Raw genomic sequence first — 12,476 nt, forward strand, 5'->3', positions numbered from 1 at the left:
GGGAGTGGCTTGCTGGCCATGTGACTGGGTGGGAGTGGCTTGACAACCATGTGAATGGGTGGGCATGGCCAACTTGTAAAAGTTGGTGAAACTCACATAACAACACTCTTGCTTAGCAACCAAAATGTTGGCTCAGAAACTCTGGCATTTGAAGCACGCAAGTCTTAAAGCTATCAAGTTACAAGACCCTTGCACCCCTAACCCTTTAGGGGGAAAAAACCCCAAGGGTGTTCAAACTTGACAGCTTTAAGACTTGTGGACTTCAACTCCCAGAATTCCTCCTCTCGCTCTTCATCTTGATGATGTGCGGACGGGCGGGAGGAGGGAGCTGGAACAGATTTGTGGAACCTCTTCTATAGAAGAGGTTAGAACTGGCAGAAACCCACCCCTGTACCTGACCCACCAGAGTGGGGAGGTAGGGAATGCTATGGGTCTCCTCTCCTAGAGAAGTCTATCTGTTTGGACCAAGAAGAACGGCTTTCTCTGTGGTGGCTCCTTCTCTCTTATCTGAAGGACCATCCTTTCCCAGTCACATCTACCAGACCCACAGAGTATGTTACAGGTCCCCTCTCCTAGCAGGACCAAGAAGAAGGGCCTTCTCCACGATGGCTTCCTCCCAGTAGAACATCATCCCTGCAGAGATAACATTGGTCTCATTTCAACACTCTTCCAAAAGGACCTGAAAATATGGGCCTAGGGACATCTGAGTGGGATGGAGCCCATCAACTGCTTCAATGATTGTTGATTGTCCATTGAAGCTCACGCTGACTGCTTCGGTGACTTCATCCAGCCACCTCATTCTCCATAGTCCCCTTCTTCTTTTGCCCTCCATCATTCCGCCCATTAGGCTCTTCTCCAGGGAGTCCTTCCTTCTCATTAGGTGGTCAAAGTACTTGAGTTTCCTCTTCAGGATCTGGCCTTCTAAAGAGCAGTCAGGGTTGATCTCCTCTAAGACTGACCGGTTGGATTGCCTTACAGTCCAAGGGACTCGCAGGAGTCTTCTCCAGCACCAGAGTTCAAAGGCCTCCATTCTTTGGCGCTCAGCCTTCCTTATGGTCCAACCTTCACAGCCATCCATTGCAACTGGGGAAACCATAGCCTTGACTAGACACACTTTTGTTGGCAGGGTGATGTCTCTGCTTTTTAGTACGCTGTCTAAATTTGCCGTAGCTTTTCTCCCGAGGAGCAAGCGTCTTTTAATTTCTTGGCTACAGTCCCCATCTGCAGTGATCTTGGAGCCCAGGATTTAGGATTTAGGATTTTATTGGAAATTTATATGCCGCCCTTTTCCCTGAGGGGACTCAGGGCGGCTTACAACAATGAAGGGAAGGGAGTGCAAGACAAGACTTAAAAAGAAAAGAATCGTGATTAAAAGAAAATTGATCGTAAAAACACAACATTCACTCAACATTCGGGCGGGGTTAGAGTAATCCTATCCCCAGGCCTGACGGGATAGCCAGTTCTTAAGGGCTGTGCGGAAGGCCTGGACTGTGGTGAGGGTACGGATCTCCACGGGGAGGTTGTTCCATAATGTCGGAGCTGCAACTGAGAAGGCTCTCCTCCGCGTAGTCGCCAGTCGGCACTGGCTGGCGGATGGAATTCGGAGGAGGCCTACTCTGTGCGATCTGATGGGACGCAGGGAGGTAATTGGCAGGAGGCGGTCTCTCAAATAGTCAGGAAAATAAAATCTGTCACTACCTCCATTTCTTTCCCATCTATTTGCCAGGAATCGAGAGGGCTGGATGTCATGATCTTAGTTTTCTTAATGTTGACTTTCAAGCCAACTTTTGCACTCTCCTTCTTTACCCGCATTAAGAGGCTCTTTAGTTCCTCTTCCCTTTCTGCCATTAGAGTGGCGTCATCTGCATATCTGAGGTTGTTGATATTTCTCAATCTTAATCCCAATTTTTGATTCGCCTAGCCCCGCCTTTCTCATGATGTGCTCTGCATATATGTTAAATAGGCAGGGTGAAAACCCCATGGACAGTACCAAAAGGGGGCAGATACATTTTCCTAAATAAATAAATTTTGCTTTGGAAGTCAAGAGGAGAATTGCAAATGCAGGGAATGGATTCCTTGATCTAGAAATCTTGGAGACTTCGGTTGAGGAGAGCTGCCTGAATCCTAACGAAGCATTAACTAATGCTCTAATTAAGAAGGGACAGTCCATTGGCAAGCTGTAACTCCACCTTCCCTGCAGATCCCGAGGCAGGCTGCCAAACATTTGCACCAGGGCTTTGCAAGGACAAAAGAGGGTCAAATTGAGCTTGACTCCTGAAAGCCATGTCTAACAGGTTTCCTGGCAGCGTGACAGAGGTTGGCTTGCCAGTTTCCCTTCTCCTGGAGGTTTTTCAAAATCTTCCCCGTTGGGCCAACAGCCCAAAGATTGCCATCCGAACACTAATGCAAACTGACTCTCTTTATCTCCTGACACCAACCAAGGTTGGATTGATGCTTCAAACGTTAAGTTTGCACCCCAGAGCAAAATCTTTCGTGAGCCACATTGGATCTACTGAGCCACGGTGACGCAGTGGCTAGAGTGCAATACTCCAGGCTATTTCTGCTGCCTGCCGGCTGCCTTGCAATTTGGCAGTTCAAATCTCACGAGGCTCAAGGTAGACTCAGCCTTCCGACCTTACGAGGTGGGTAAAATGAGGATCCAGATTGTTGGGGGCAAGAGGCTGACTCTATAAACTGCTTAGAGAGGGGTGGAAAGCACTGTGATGATTCAATAGAATAGAATAGAATAGAATAGAAAAAGATTAGAAGTGGAATAGAATAGAATAAGATTAGAATAGAATAAGATTAGAAGTAGAATTGAATAAGATTTGAAATGAAATGAATAGAATAGACTAGAACAGAAAAGAAATTAGAACTGGAATAGAATAGAATAAGATTAGAATAAAATAAGATTGGAATAAGATTAGAAGTAGAATTGAATAAGATATGAAATGAATAGAATAGAACAGAAAAGAAAAGAAATTAGAACTGCAATAGAATAGGATAGAATAAGATTAGAATAGAATAAGATTAGAAGTAGAATTGAATAAGATTTGAAATGAAATGAAAAGAATGGAATTGTAGAGTTGGAAGGGACCTTGGAGGTCTTCTAGTCCAACCCCTGCTTAGGCAGGAAACCCTATACCATTTCAAACAATTGCCCTCCTCTGCACTCTTTCTGAAGTCTCAACATCTTTTTTCCTTATCTTCCCAATCTCAAAAACCCTCAAGGAATCTCCTCCTCTTGAGATCCTTGTGGAAACTTCACCCTGAACAACTCCGCTTGATGAGTTGAAGCGTGTTCCACCAGCAGATTCTTTGAGCATTCAATCCTCCCATCCTAAGACTGGATTCCCCCCCAGAGATCTACCCAGCTACATGTTTGTTATTTTCCTGGCCTCCAAGTGCTTTGCGTTTCCCGTTAAGGCTGTCCCTGAGCTGCATTCTTAGGAGGCGATCTCCATTGGGCTTTTAAAAAATTCTTCTGTTGCCGCATCTTCATCCCCGCATATTGTCCTCAATCGGTGGTTTTAATAAATTGTTTCATTAGGACTGTTTGTTCTTCAAACAAGGTACGAGGATTTTATTCGGATTTTATTGTGCACTGCCGCAAGTAGGATTGGCTATAAAGGGAACAGTAAATCTGAAAAAATGATAAATAAATCATACTAATAATACTGACATATGGCAGGAGCAGAACCTGATTTCCAGGAGAAAAGGAAACTGTGGTAAATATGCCTGCACAAGCTTTGTTTGCAAAAGGGAAAAAAAATATTTAAACAGAGCGAAAGAATTAAGAATTACCTTCTGTTGCTTAATTCTTGGAGGCGCAAAAGTCAGTTTTTGTTATTGAACTTCATTCGCTGTACAATTAATAATACATTTCCCACAGGTAAATGGTTTTGACTATAATAAACTGATTTTTATTTAGAAAGGGGGGAAAAAGCAAGGCGTAGAGATAAGTGCACAACAGGAACAAAACATTTAGGACAAACAATCCCCCTTTGTTCCCAACTCTGCAGATTTTTTATGAAAAGCAAGAAATCGCCCGTTTTGTCTCAGCCCGAGCAGAACAAAAATAGCAATTCAGAGTTTCAGGGTGAAACTTTCCAAAGGGCAAACTTTTGAACTGTGTCAAATATTTCCATTTTGAGATTGGAATCGCTCGACGGAATAAAGCGCATCTGCAGTAAAATTAAGTAAACAAAATAAAATTCAAAAGACCAGCGAGGACTAAAAGGGTAAGACATCGGCAAGAAACCGCATAAAAAGAACCTCGGATGCAATGAAAGAAAGAAAGAAAAAGAGGGGGAGAGAGGGTGAAAGAAAGAAGGTGAGAAAGAAAGAAAGAAAGAAAGAAAGAAAGAAAGAAAGAAAGAAAGAAAGAAAGAAAGAAAGAAAGGGAGGAGATGGAAAGAAAGGAAAGGAGGAAAGAAAAAGTAAATAAGAAAGAAAAATGAAAGGAGAGAAAGAGGGAGAAAGAAAGAGAAAGGGGGAGAAAAGAAAGAAAGAAAGGGAGAAGGAAAGAAAGGAAAGGAGGAAAGAAAAAAGAAAATAAGAAAGAAAAAATGAAAGGAGAGAAAGAGAAAGAAAGAGAAAGGGGAGAAAAGAAAGAAAGAAATGAAGGAAGGAAGGGAGAAGGAAAGAAAGGAAAGGAAAGGAGGAAAGAAAAAAGAAATAAAAAAGAAAGTAAGAAAGAAAAAATGAAAGAAGAGAAAGAGAGAGAAAGAAAGAGAAAGGGGGAGGAAAGAAAGAAAGAAAGAGAAAGGGAGAGGTAAAGAAAAGAAAGTAAAGGAGGAAAGAAAAAGAAAGAGAAAAAGAGAGAAAGAGAGAAAGAGAGAGAGAGAGAAAGAAAGAAAGAAAGAAAGAAAGAAAGAAAGAAAGAAAGAAAGAAAGAAAGAAAGAAAAAGTTTCATTCAAAATAAAATTTGCAGTCAAGCCCTATTGGCATTGTCTATGGAGATTCTCAGTCATCCAGGTCATGGTTATCCCAAAGGAGCTTTCTAAAAGAGGCAACTGGGCTTTCTTGATTTTTCCTTGAAGATGTTTCACTCCTATCCAAGAAGCTTCTTCAGTTTCTGACTGAAGGGTGGGGAATGGAAGGGTTTATATTCCTTGCAGTCATCTGGTCGTTAGCGGAGGGAGATTCAGAAAGAGTGTTGAAGGATCAGATGACTGCAAGGAATATAAACCCTTCCATTCCCCACCATTCGGTCAGAAACTGAAGAAGCTTCTTGGATGAGAAGCTAAATGTTTTCAAGGGGGGGAAAAACTCCTCAAAAAGTCCAGTTGCCTTTTGGAAAAATACCTTTGGGACAACCATGACCTGGATGTGAGAAGCTCCTCACACATTTGACAATCTCCATCCAAAGTATGGTTTCCATCATGCAAGAACATTTGAGAGAGGGGGAAAAAACCCCATAAAGGTCATCTAGTTAAGGAAGCACTACGAGGATCAAGTAAATAATCAAAATGTCAACATCAATAGCATTTGAGGTCAACCTTTGCTTACCATAGCTTTAGTACTAAATCTACCTCCTTGCTGTTAAAGCCCAGGGAATATCCAGGTTGGCGAAAACTGTTAAGGAACAAGAAAGACACAGCTTAGAAGCTGATCAATACAACAGAATATCTATATCTATATATATATATATATATCAGAAGGGTTTTGAAAATTCTTTATCTTCAAAAGAGTGCTAAAACGGCACAAAACGAAGCTGGTTGCTGGACCGCCGAAACATTTGCAGTTAAGAAGGAACATTTTAAAAAAAAAATGGGACTTACCTCCTATGAGTAGTTCTTCAACCCTAACAGAAATAACAGAACCACAGAGTTGGAGGGGACCTTGGAGGTCTTCTAGTCCAACACCCATCTCCCACCCCACTCAAGTAGGAAAATCTAGTCTATACCATTTCAGACAAATGGCTATCTAAACATTTCTTTAAAACCTCGAGTGTTGGAGCACTCACAAGTTCTGGAGATGTATGATGTAAGCCTTAGTAACACCTAGAGTCCTGCATCCAGATTTGGTCACCACACTATAAAAAGGAGACTCTAGAAAGAGTACAGAGAAGAGCAACAAAGAGGATTAGGGGAATGGAGACTAAAACATACAATGAACGGTTACAGGAACTGGGCATGGCTAGTCTAGGGAAGAGAAGGACCAGAGAAGACAGGATAGCAGTCTTCCAATATTTGAGGAGCTGCCAGAGAGAGGAGGGGGTCAAGCTATTTCCCAAAGCACCCGAAGGCCAGACAAGGAATAATGGATGGAAACTGACCAAGGAGAGATTCAACCTGGAAATAAGGAGAAATTTTCTGACAGCGAGAGCAATCAACCCATGGAACAGAAGTCGCCTTCAGAAGTTGTGGGAGCTTCATCACTGGAGGCTTTCAAGAAGAGACTGGACTGCTATCTGTAAGAGATAGAATAGGGTCTCTTGCTTGGGCAGGGGTTGGACTAGATGACCTACAAGGTTCCTTCCAACTCTGTTAAACTGTTAAATCTCTTAAATGTGTTTTGGTCCTTACAGCCCAAAAGTCTTTTTCTCACCTAAGCGAAAAACAGCTAAGTTGCAGGTTTTGCTACTTACTCTACGCTCCCTGGTTGTTAGAAAGTTGTATTCTATTCATAATGTCATATTGTTAACTCAGCAAATGTGGAGTGGAATTTTACATTCATAAATCCCTCCGGGGCAAATGACTAATCTTGCTGTACCAAGTGGTATCTCCCCTAACAGCATGGACACAGATACTGAAACTAAAAGAAACTGTCACAAATTTTTTAGGAGAAGTTGTAATTGACATATTTTGCCAAGGAAAGACCAAAATAATCTTGACACCTTTGCTGAGGAACATGTCCCCCAATCAGACTGTGTCTGCTAGGATTTGTCCTGAAATGCATCAGAGTAATTGTGGTCCGCCAGCGGCCAGCAGAGCTGGCAGCAGATTCGGACAATGAGGAGGTTGGGGAGGAACATGGGCCAGTCTTGGAGTCTGGGGAAGGCTCTGATGAGGACTCTGTGTCGGAGGCAGAGGGGGCCAGGGCCGTATGCCAGTTATCAGCTGCCTTCAGAGTCAGATGCCAGTGAGGCAGATGAACAGCTGGAGCCTGTTCCTAGTGTGTCCATGCGCAGAGTTGCCAGACGAAGGAAACATCTAAAGAACAGGGGTCAACTTGGGAGTAAGGCCACAGGTGGACAATGAATGACCCCTCCCAGAGGAAATAAAATCAGAGCGAAAGGGGAGTGGGCTTTTGCAGGAAACAATTCGTTCGTTTGATCGTTAGATTCATTTCAGGAGTGTGAAGATCTGTCCGTGAATCTCAGAGACTCTGTGCCCAGTCTTTCCTTGCACAGCCCCTCATTTGGAAAATATTGACATGGCAGTTTTCCAAGATAGATAAGGTCTGTAGTCATAAATATTCCTTGGAAAGACTGTTTGCCAGGCCTTGGCTAAACGTGAATGAGAGGAATTCACATTTGTTTAATAAAAGCGGTTTTGTCGGGACCAGGACTCTGCTTCGTGCTTTTTGGGGAAGCCTAGGTTAGAATAGTAATTCCCTCTCGCAGCAAAAATGAGTGTTTTCCCAATGTTGGAATTAATTTGGAAAGAGATCATCCCAAAAAGTAAACCACTTCCTTTTGGATTCGTCTCAGTTCTGGTTGACTCCTTGTAGGCTCCATAGCAATCACCAAGACGTGATTCTTCTTGCAGAATCTCTGGGCTTTTTGGTGCTCTATGAGCTTGGTTGTTTTCATGCAGATGTTTCATTACCCAACTAGGTAATATCATCAGGGATATTGCCTAGTTGGGTAATGAAACATCCACAAGGAAAGCCACAAGCTCAGAGAGCACCAAGGACCTCACAGTTCAACCTCAAACTATAAAAAATTATCTTTTATATGGAATCTCCTTTTACTCCCACACAAATGTTAATGAGGTTCAACTCTAGTTAGCTTTTCAAGATCAGTCAAGTTCATGGATGCTTATATCTAACTTGGCTCTAAAAATCCTTACCTGAATAACAAATACCACAATCCAACAAAGTAAGATCTAGTCTTTGGGGAGTGTGACCCTATCCATAGCAGGCTCCAAAAAGGAAGCTCAACATTTACCGTATTTTTTCGGAGTATAAGACGCTCCAAAGTATAAGACGCACCTAGCTTTTGCGGAGGAAAACAAGAAAAAAATCTGCCTCTGCCTCCCAGCAATTTGTCTCCTTGCAGCAAACAGCAAACAGCCTGTTTCCCTTTCAGCTTCAGCACAGCCTGGTTAGCACAAACAGCTGATTGTCAGTTGGATCAACCGCCCAATGATAAGCTGTTTCAGGCTGCAGGGATTGCCATAACCTATTGCCGCTTCCGCATGCCCCGTTTTCGGCCTCTGTGCACCGTTCTGGGCAGCGGGGATCAGAATGGGCTGAAAATGGAGTGCACGAGTCCCCCCCCCTCTTAGACCAACCTACCTCACAAGTTTGTTTTTGTGGGAAAAATAGGAGGAGGAAGGAATATGAGGTATGTTTAACTCCTTGAGTTATTTGTAAAAATAATAAAAGGTGCGATAGAAATAAATAAGATTTATGATTGATGCCACTGTAAAAGCCACCTACAACTTTGCCTTCCATCATGTCATTATGGTGTCCTTAAGTCCTTTTTTCTCTGCTCGCGATTGTATCCAATTTGACAAAATGATCTATGCGGGAACAAAAGGGAAAAATACGCCATGTACCAAATATTTTATAAAGTACGGGCTATACTTCATTATCCAATGCAATTTTCTCTCCTTGCCTTACTTTCTCTTTTGCATTTTAATCAAATATCATGCAGCCCTTGGATGAGAAAGGATGGAGAGTGAATTTTTTTTTAAAAAAACGTAATGGTTCTTCTAATTGCTTGTTCTATGTCATTTGTAACTAATTACCTGAGTCACACCTTTGCAGATTCTCCATATCTTTTTGAAACACCCTCTTCAGGTGAAAAACACCTCCAATATTAAAAGGGAGAAGAACTTAAATTAACTTCTCCTGGTAACAACTTATTATTATAACTTATTAAGTTATTTTGAATTTTTAAAAGTGACTTGTGACGGTTTTTCGCCCTTACGACCATTGCAAGTACCCACATGGTCTACATTCGCTTGGCAAACGACTTGCATTTATGATGAGAAGCCAGATTCACTTAACGACTGTGTCAGGGTAATGATTTAAGAGCTGACCAGCTGCTACCATGATGTAATGCTGGGAATGAGTCAGCAAGATTTTTGGGGTGATATCACTTTAAGAGCCTGTAATAAGAAGAGGCCCTTTTGGGGCGAATCTCACTCCCCACCCACCATGTGTGATTTCGTGCTGTAATTGCTGATTGCTGTTTGTTTGAGGTTTAACTAAAGTATGTGTATGTATATATTCTTTGTGGATAAAAACCACTATTTAAATACAAACCTCTGTTTACAGCATTTGCTCTTGGGTTGTCTCACATAGTCACACTGTGCGCACTTTGTAAACTTTGTGTTGCTAACTTAAGGGATTCACTTTACAACTGTGGCAAGAAAGGAGTGTAAAATGGGGCAAAACTCACTTAAGAAATGTCTTGCTTAACAACATAAATTTTGGGCTGGATTGTGGTTATAAGTCAAGGGCTACCGGGAGTTAACAAGGAGGGTGAATTAAAATTTTTTGCAAGCAGCCCAAGAGCCGATCTCCTAATCTTGTCCAGGTCACAAAATGAGTCATACAACGTGAGATGCCAATGGCTTTTAAAGGATGACTCAATTATGTGTGATGAATCACTCTAACAGAGCAAGTCCTATTTTCAAAATCAACTCCATCAAAATAGGATTGAATTCTCTTTTTTTTTTTGTGCTGTCTCAAGAAACAAAACAAACAGACCCCCCCCCCCAAAAAAAAACAACCAATGTTGCCACAAATTGTATGGATTTTCTGTAATTAGACAAGAGTGTCAGTATGGTTAGATTTCAGAAAATATTAAATGCTTAGAAAATAACTGGAAACCTCAAGAATGGGTTGATTTGTTAGTTGGGATCTCTTTTCTTGCTAAGAAAATAATTACGGAATTCAAAATATCGGCGCATTGTGTATAAAAATGGCTTAAGAGGACAAAACTGCCAGCAGTGCAAAAGATGCTATATATATGTAGTCCTCGGGTTACGACTGTAATCGAACTTGATCCTAGGTTGTGATGTTATAAAGAGAGTCACTATATGACCAGACCCAATTTTACAATCTTTTGTAAAACACCCTGGTTGTTGAGGGAACACTGGAGTTGCTAAGTGCACCTATTGTGTCCTACGGGCTTTGGCTAATCACTAGGAGATGGGGAGTTCTAGTTCTACCTTAGGCATGTAGATCCGGAAGGCACCTTTGCGTGCTGGACCCATGCCCCTCCTGGTTGGTTGCTAACAGCAGGGAGGTGACATGGGGGTGGATCCAGACGATAGTTACCGCCTCTCTTCAGGAGGGGACCTTTCCGCCCCTCTTAAAGGTGGCGGTGGTGAGACCCCTCCTGAAGAAGCCGTCTTTGGATCCAGCCATTTTAAGTAACTACCGTCCAGTCTCCAACCTCCCCTTCGTTGGGAAGGTTGTTGAGAAAGTGGTGGCCTCTCAGCTCCGGCGGTCCTTGGATGAAACCGATTATCTAGATTCTTTTCAGTCTGGATTCAGGCCTGGCTACAGCACGGAAACTGCTTTGGTTGCACTGATCGATGATCTCTGGAGAGCCAGGGACAGGGGCCATGCCTCTGTCCTAGTGCTCCTTGACCTCTCAGCGGCCTTCGATACCGTCGACCATGGTATCCTTCTGCGGCGGTTGCGGGAGGTGGGAGTGGGAGGTACCGTTCTTCGGTGGTTCTCCTCCTACCTCTCGGACAGGTCGCAGTCGGTGTTGGTTGGAGGACAGAGGTCGACCCCTAGGCCCCTTAAGTATGGGGTGCCGCAGGGTTCGGTCCTGTCCCCCCTCCTGTTTAACATCTACATGAAGCCACTGGGTGAGATCATTCAGCGGCACGGGATAAAATACCACCAATATGCGGACGATACACAGCTGTATCTGTCCGCCCCGTGCCAACTCAGTGAAGCGGTTGACGCAATGTGTCAGTGCCTGGAGGATGTTAGGATCTGGATGGGTGTGAACAAGCTTGCACTCAATCCCGACAAGACCGAGTGGCTTGTGTTTTTCCCTCCCAATAATTGGCCTTGTATTCCAACTCTCAGGCTGGGGGGTGAAATTATACGCCCCCCAGACAGGGTACGCAATTTGGGAATCCTCCTGGATCCACAGCTGACTTTAGAACACCATTTGTCAGCTGTGACCAGGGAGACATTTGCCCAGGTTCGCCTGGTGCACCAATTGCGTCCCTACCTGAACCGGGAAGCACTCAGAACAGTCACTCAAGCCCTTATGACCTCAAGACTGGACTACTGTAATGCGTGCTACATGGGGCAGCCCTTAAAGAGCATTCGGAGACTTCAGCTTGTCCAGAATGCAGCCGCGCGAACAATTGTGGGTGCACCTCGGTACACCCACGTTACACCTATCCTCCGCGAGCTGCACTGGCTGCCCATTGGTCTCCGGACGCGCTTCAAGGTGCTAGTTGTTACTTTTAAAGCCCTACATGGTATCGGACCTGGGTACTTGAGAGACCGCCTTCTGCCAATCACCTCCCTACGACCAATTAGATCCCACAGATTAGGCCTCCTCCGGATTCCATCAACTAGCCAGTGTCGACTGTCGACCCCCCGGGGGAGGGCCTTCTCTGTGGCTGCTCCGGCCCTCTGGAACGATCTCCCCGTGGAGATTCAGACCCTCACCACCCTTCAGGCTTTCCGCAAAGCCGTTAAAACCTGGCTGTTCCGGCAGGCCTGGGGCTGACGAGTTCAAAACCCCACTCAAATGGTTGTGGCTGTTGATGTGTTTTTAATTCGTTTTTGTATTTGTTTTTGTCTTCTTTGTCTTTTGTACTCCCCCTTTCCCTATTTGGTTTGTTAGCCGCCCTGAGTCCCCTCGGGGAATAGGGCGGCATACAAGTTTAATAAAATCAAATAAAATCAATCAAACCAATCGCCAGGAGATAGTGAGTTTTAATACTACCTTAGGCATGAAAACTGGCTAGGTGACTTTGGGCCGATCACCAGGAGACTGAGAGTTCTAGTCCCGCCTTAGGCATGAAAGTCAGCTGGGTGGCTTTGGCCCCATCACTAGGAGACGGTGAGTTCTAGTCCTGCCTTAGGCATGAAAGGCAGTTGGATGATCTTGGGCCAGTCCTTCTCCTTCAGACCAAGCTACCTCACAAAGTTGTTACTGTGTAAGGAGATATATTTGACACCTGAAATAAAATTAATTATAATTAAATAATAATTAAAAATAATAACGGCAGGATTAATTTTTTTAAAAAAAAATCCAACCTAAAAATGTTGCCTCAGATTATAGGACAATAAATAAACATTACCCCCTTCAAAA

The 12,476-nt window shown here is 43.5% G+C and overlaps 1 protein-coding gene across 7 annotated transcripts in view; it reads right to left on the reverse strand.

Annotated features, from left to right (window-relative positions):
• The window catches only part of ARVCF (ARVCF delta catenin family member), a 317,630-nt gene that overhangs the window by 215,180 nt on the left and 89,974 nt on the right, over window positions 1–12,476 (reverse strand). For all 7 annotated transcript variants that reach the window (XM_087705749.1, XM_087705751.1, XM_087705748.1 and 4 more), the window contains exon 3: window positions 5,513–5,578. Coding sequence is in view for 1 of the 7 variants with exons in the window: in XM_087705755.1 (XP_087561881.1) it covers window positions 5,513–5,515 (3 nt within the window). In the remaining 6 variants the exon portion in view is untranslated. The remainder of the gene's footprint in view (window positions 1–5,512; window positions 5,579–12,476) is intronic.

This window comes from Thamnophis sirtalis, unplaced genomic scaffold, assembly GCF_051295495.1.
Source record: "Thamnophis sirtalis isolate CommonGarterSnake01/CBP01778 unplaced genomic scaffold, rThaSir2_p1.2 scaffold_2, whole genome shotgun sequence".
Lineage (NCBI taxonomy): Eukaryota > Metazoa > Chordata > Lepidosauria > Squamata > Natricidae > Thamnophis > Thamnophis sirtalis.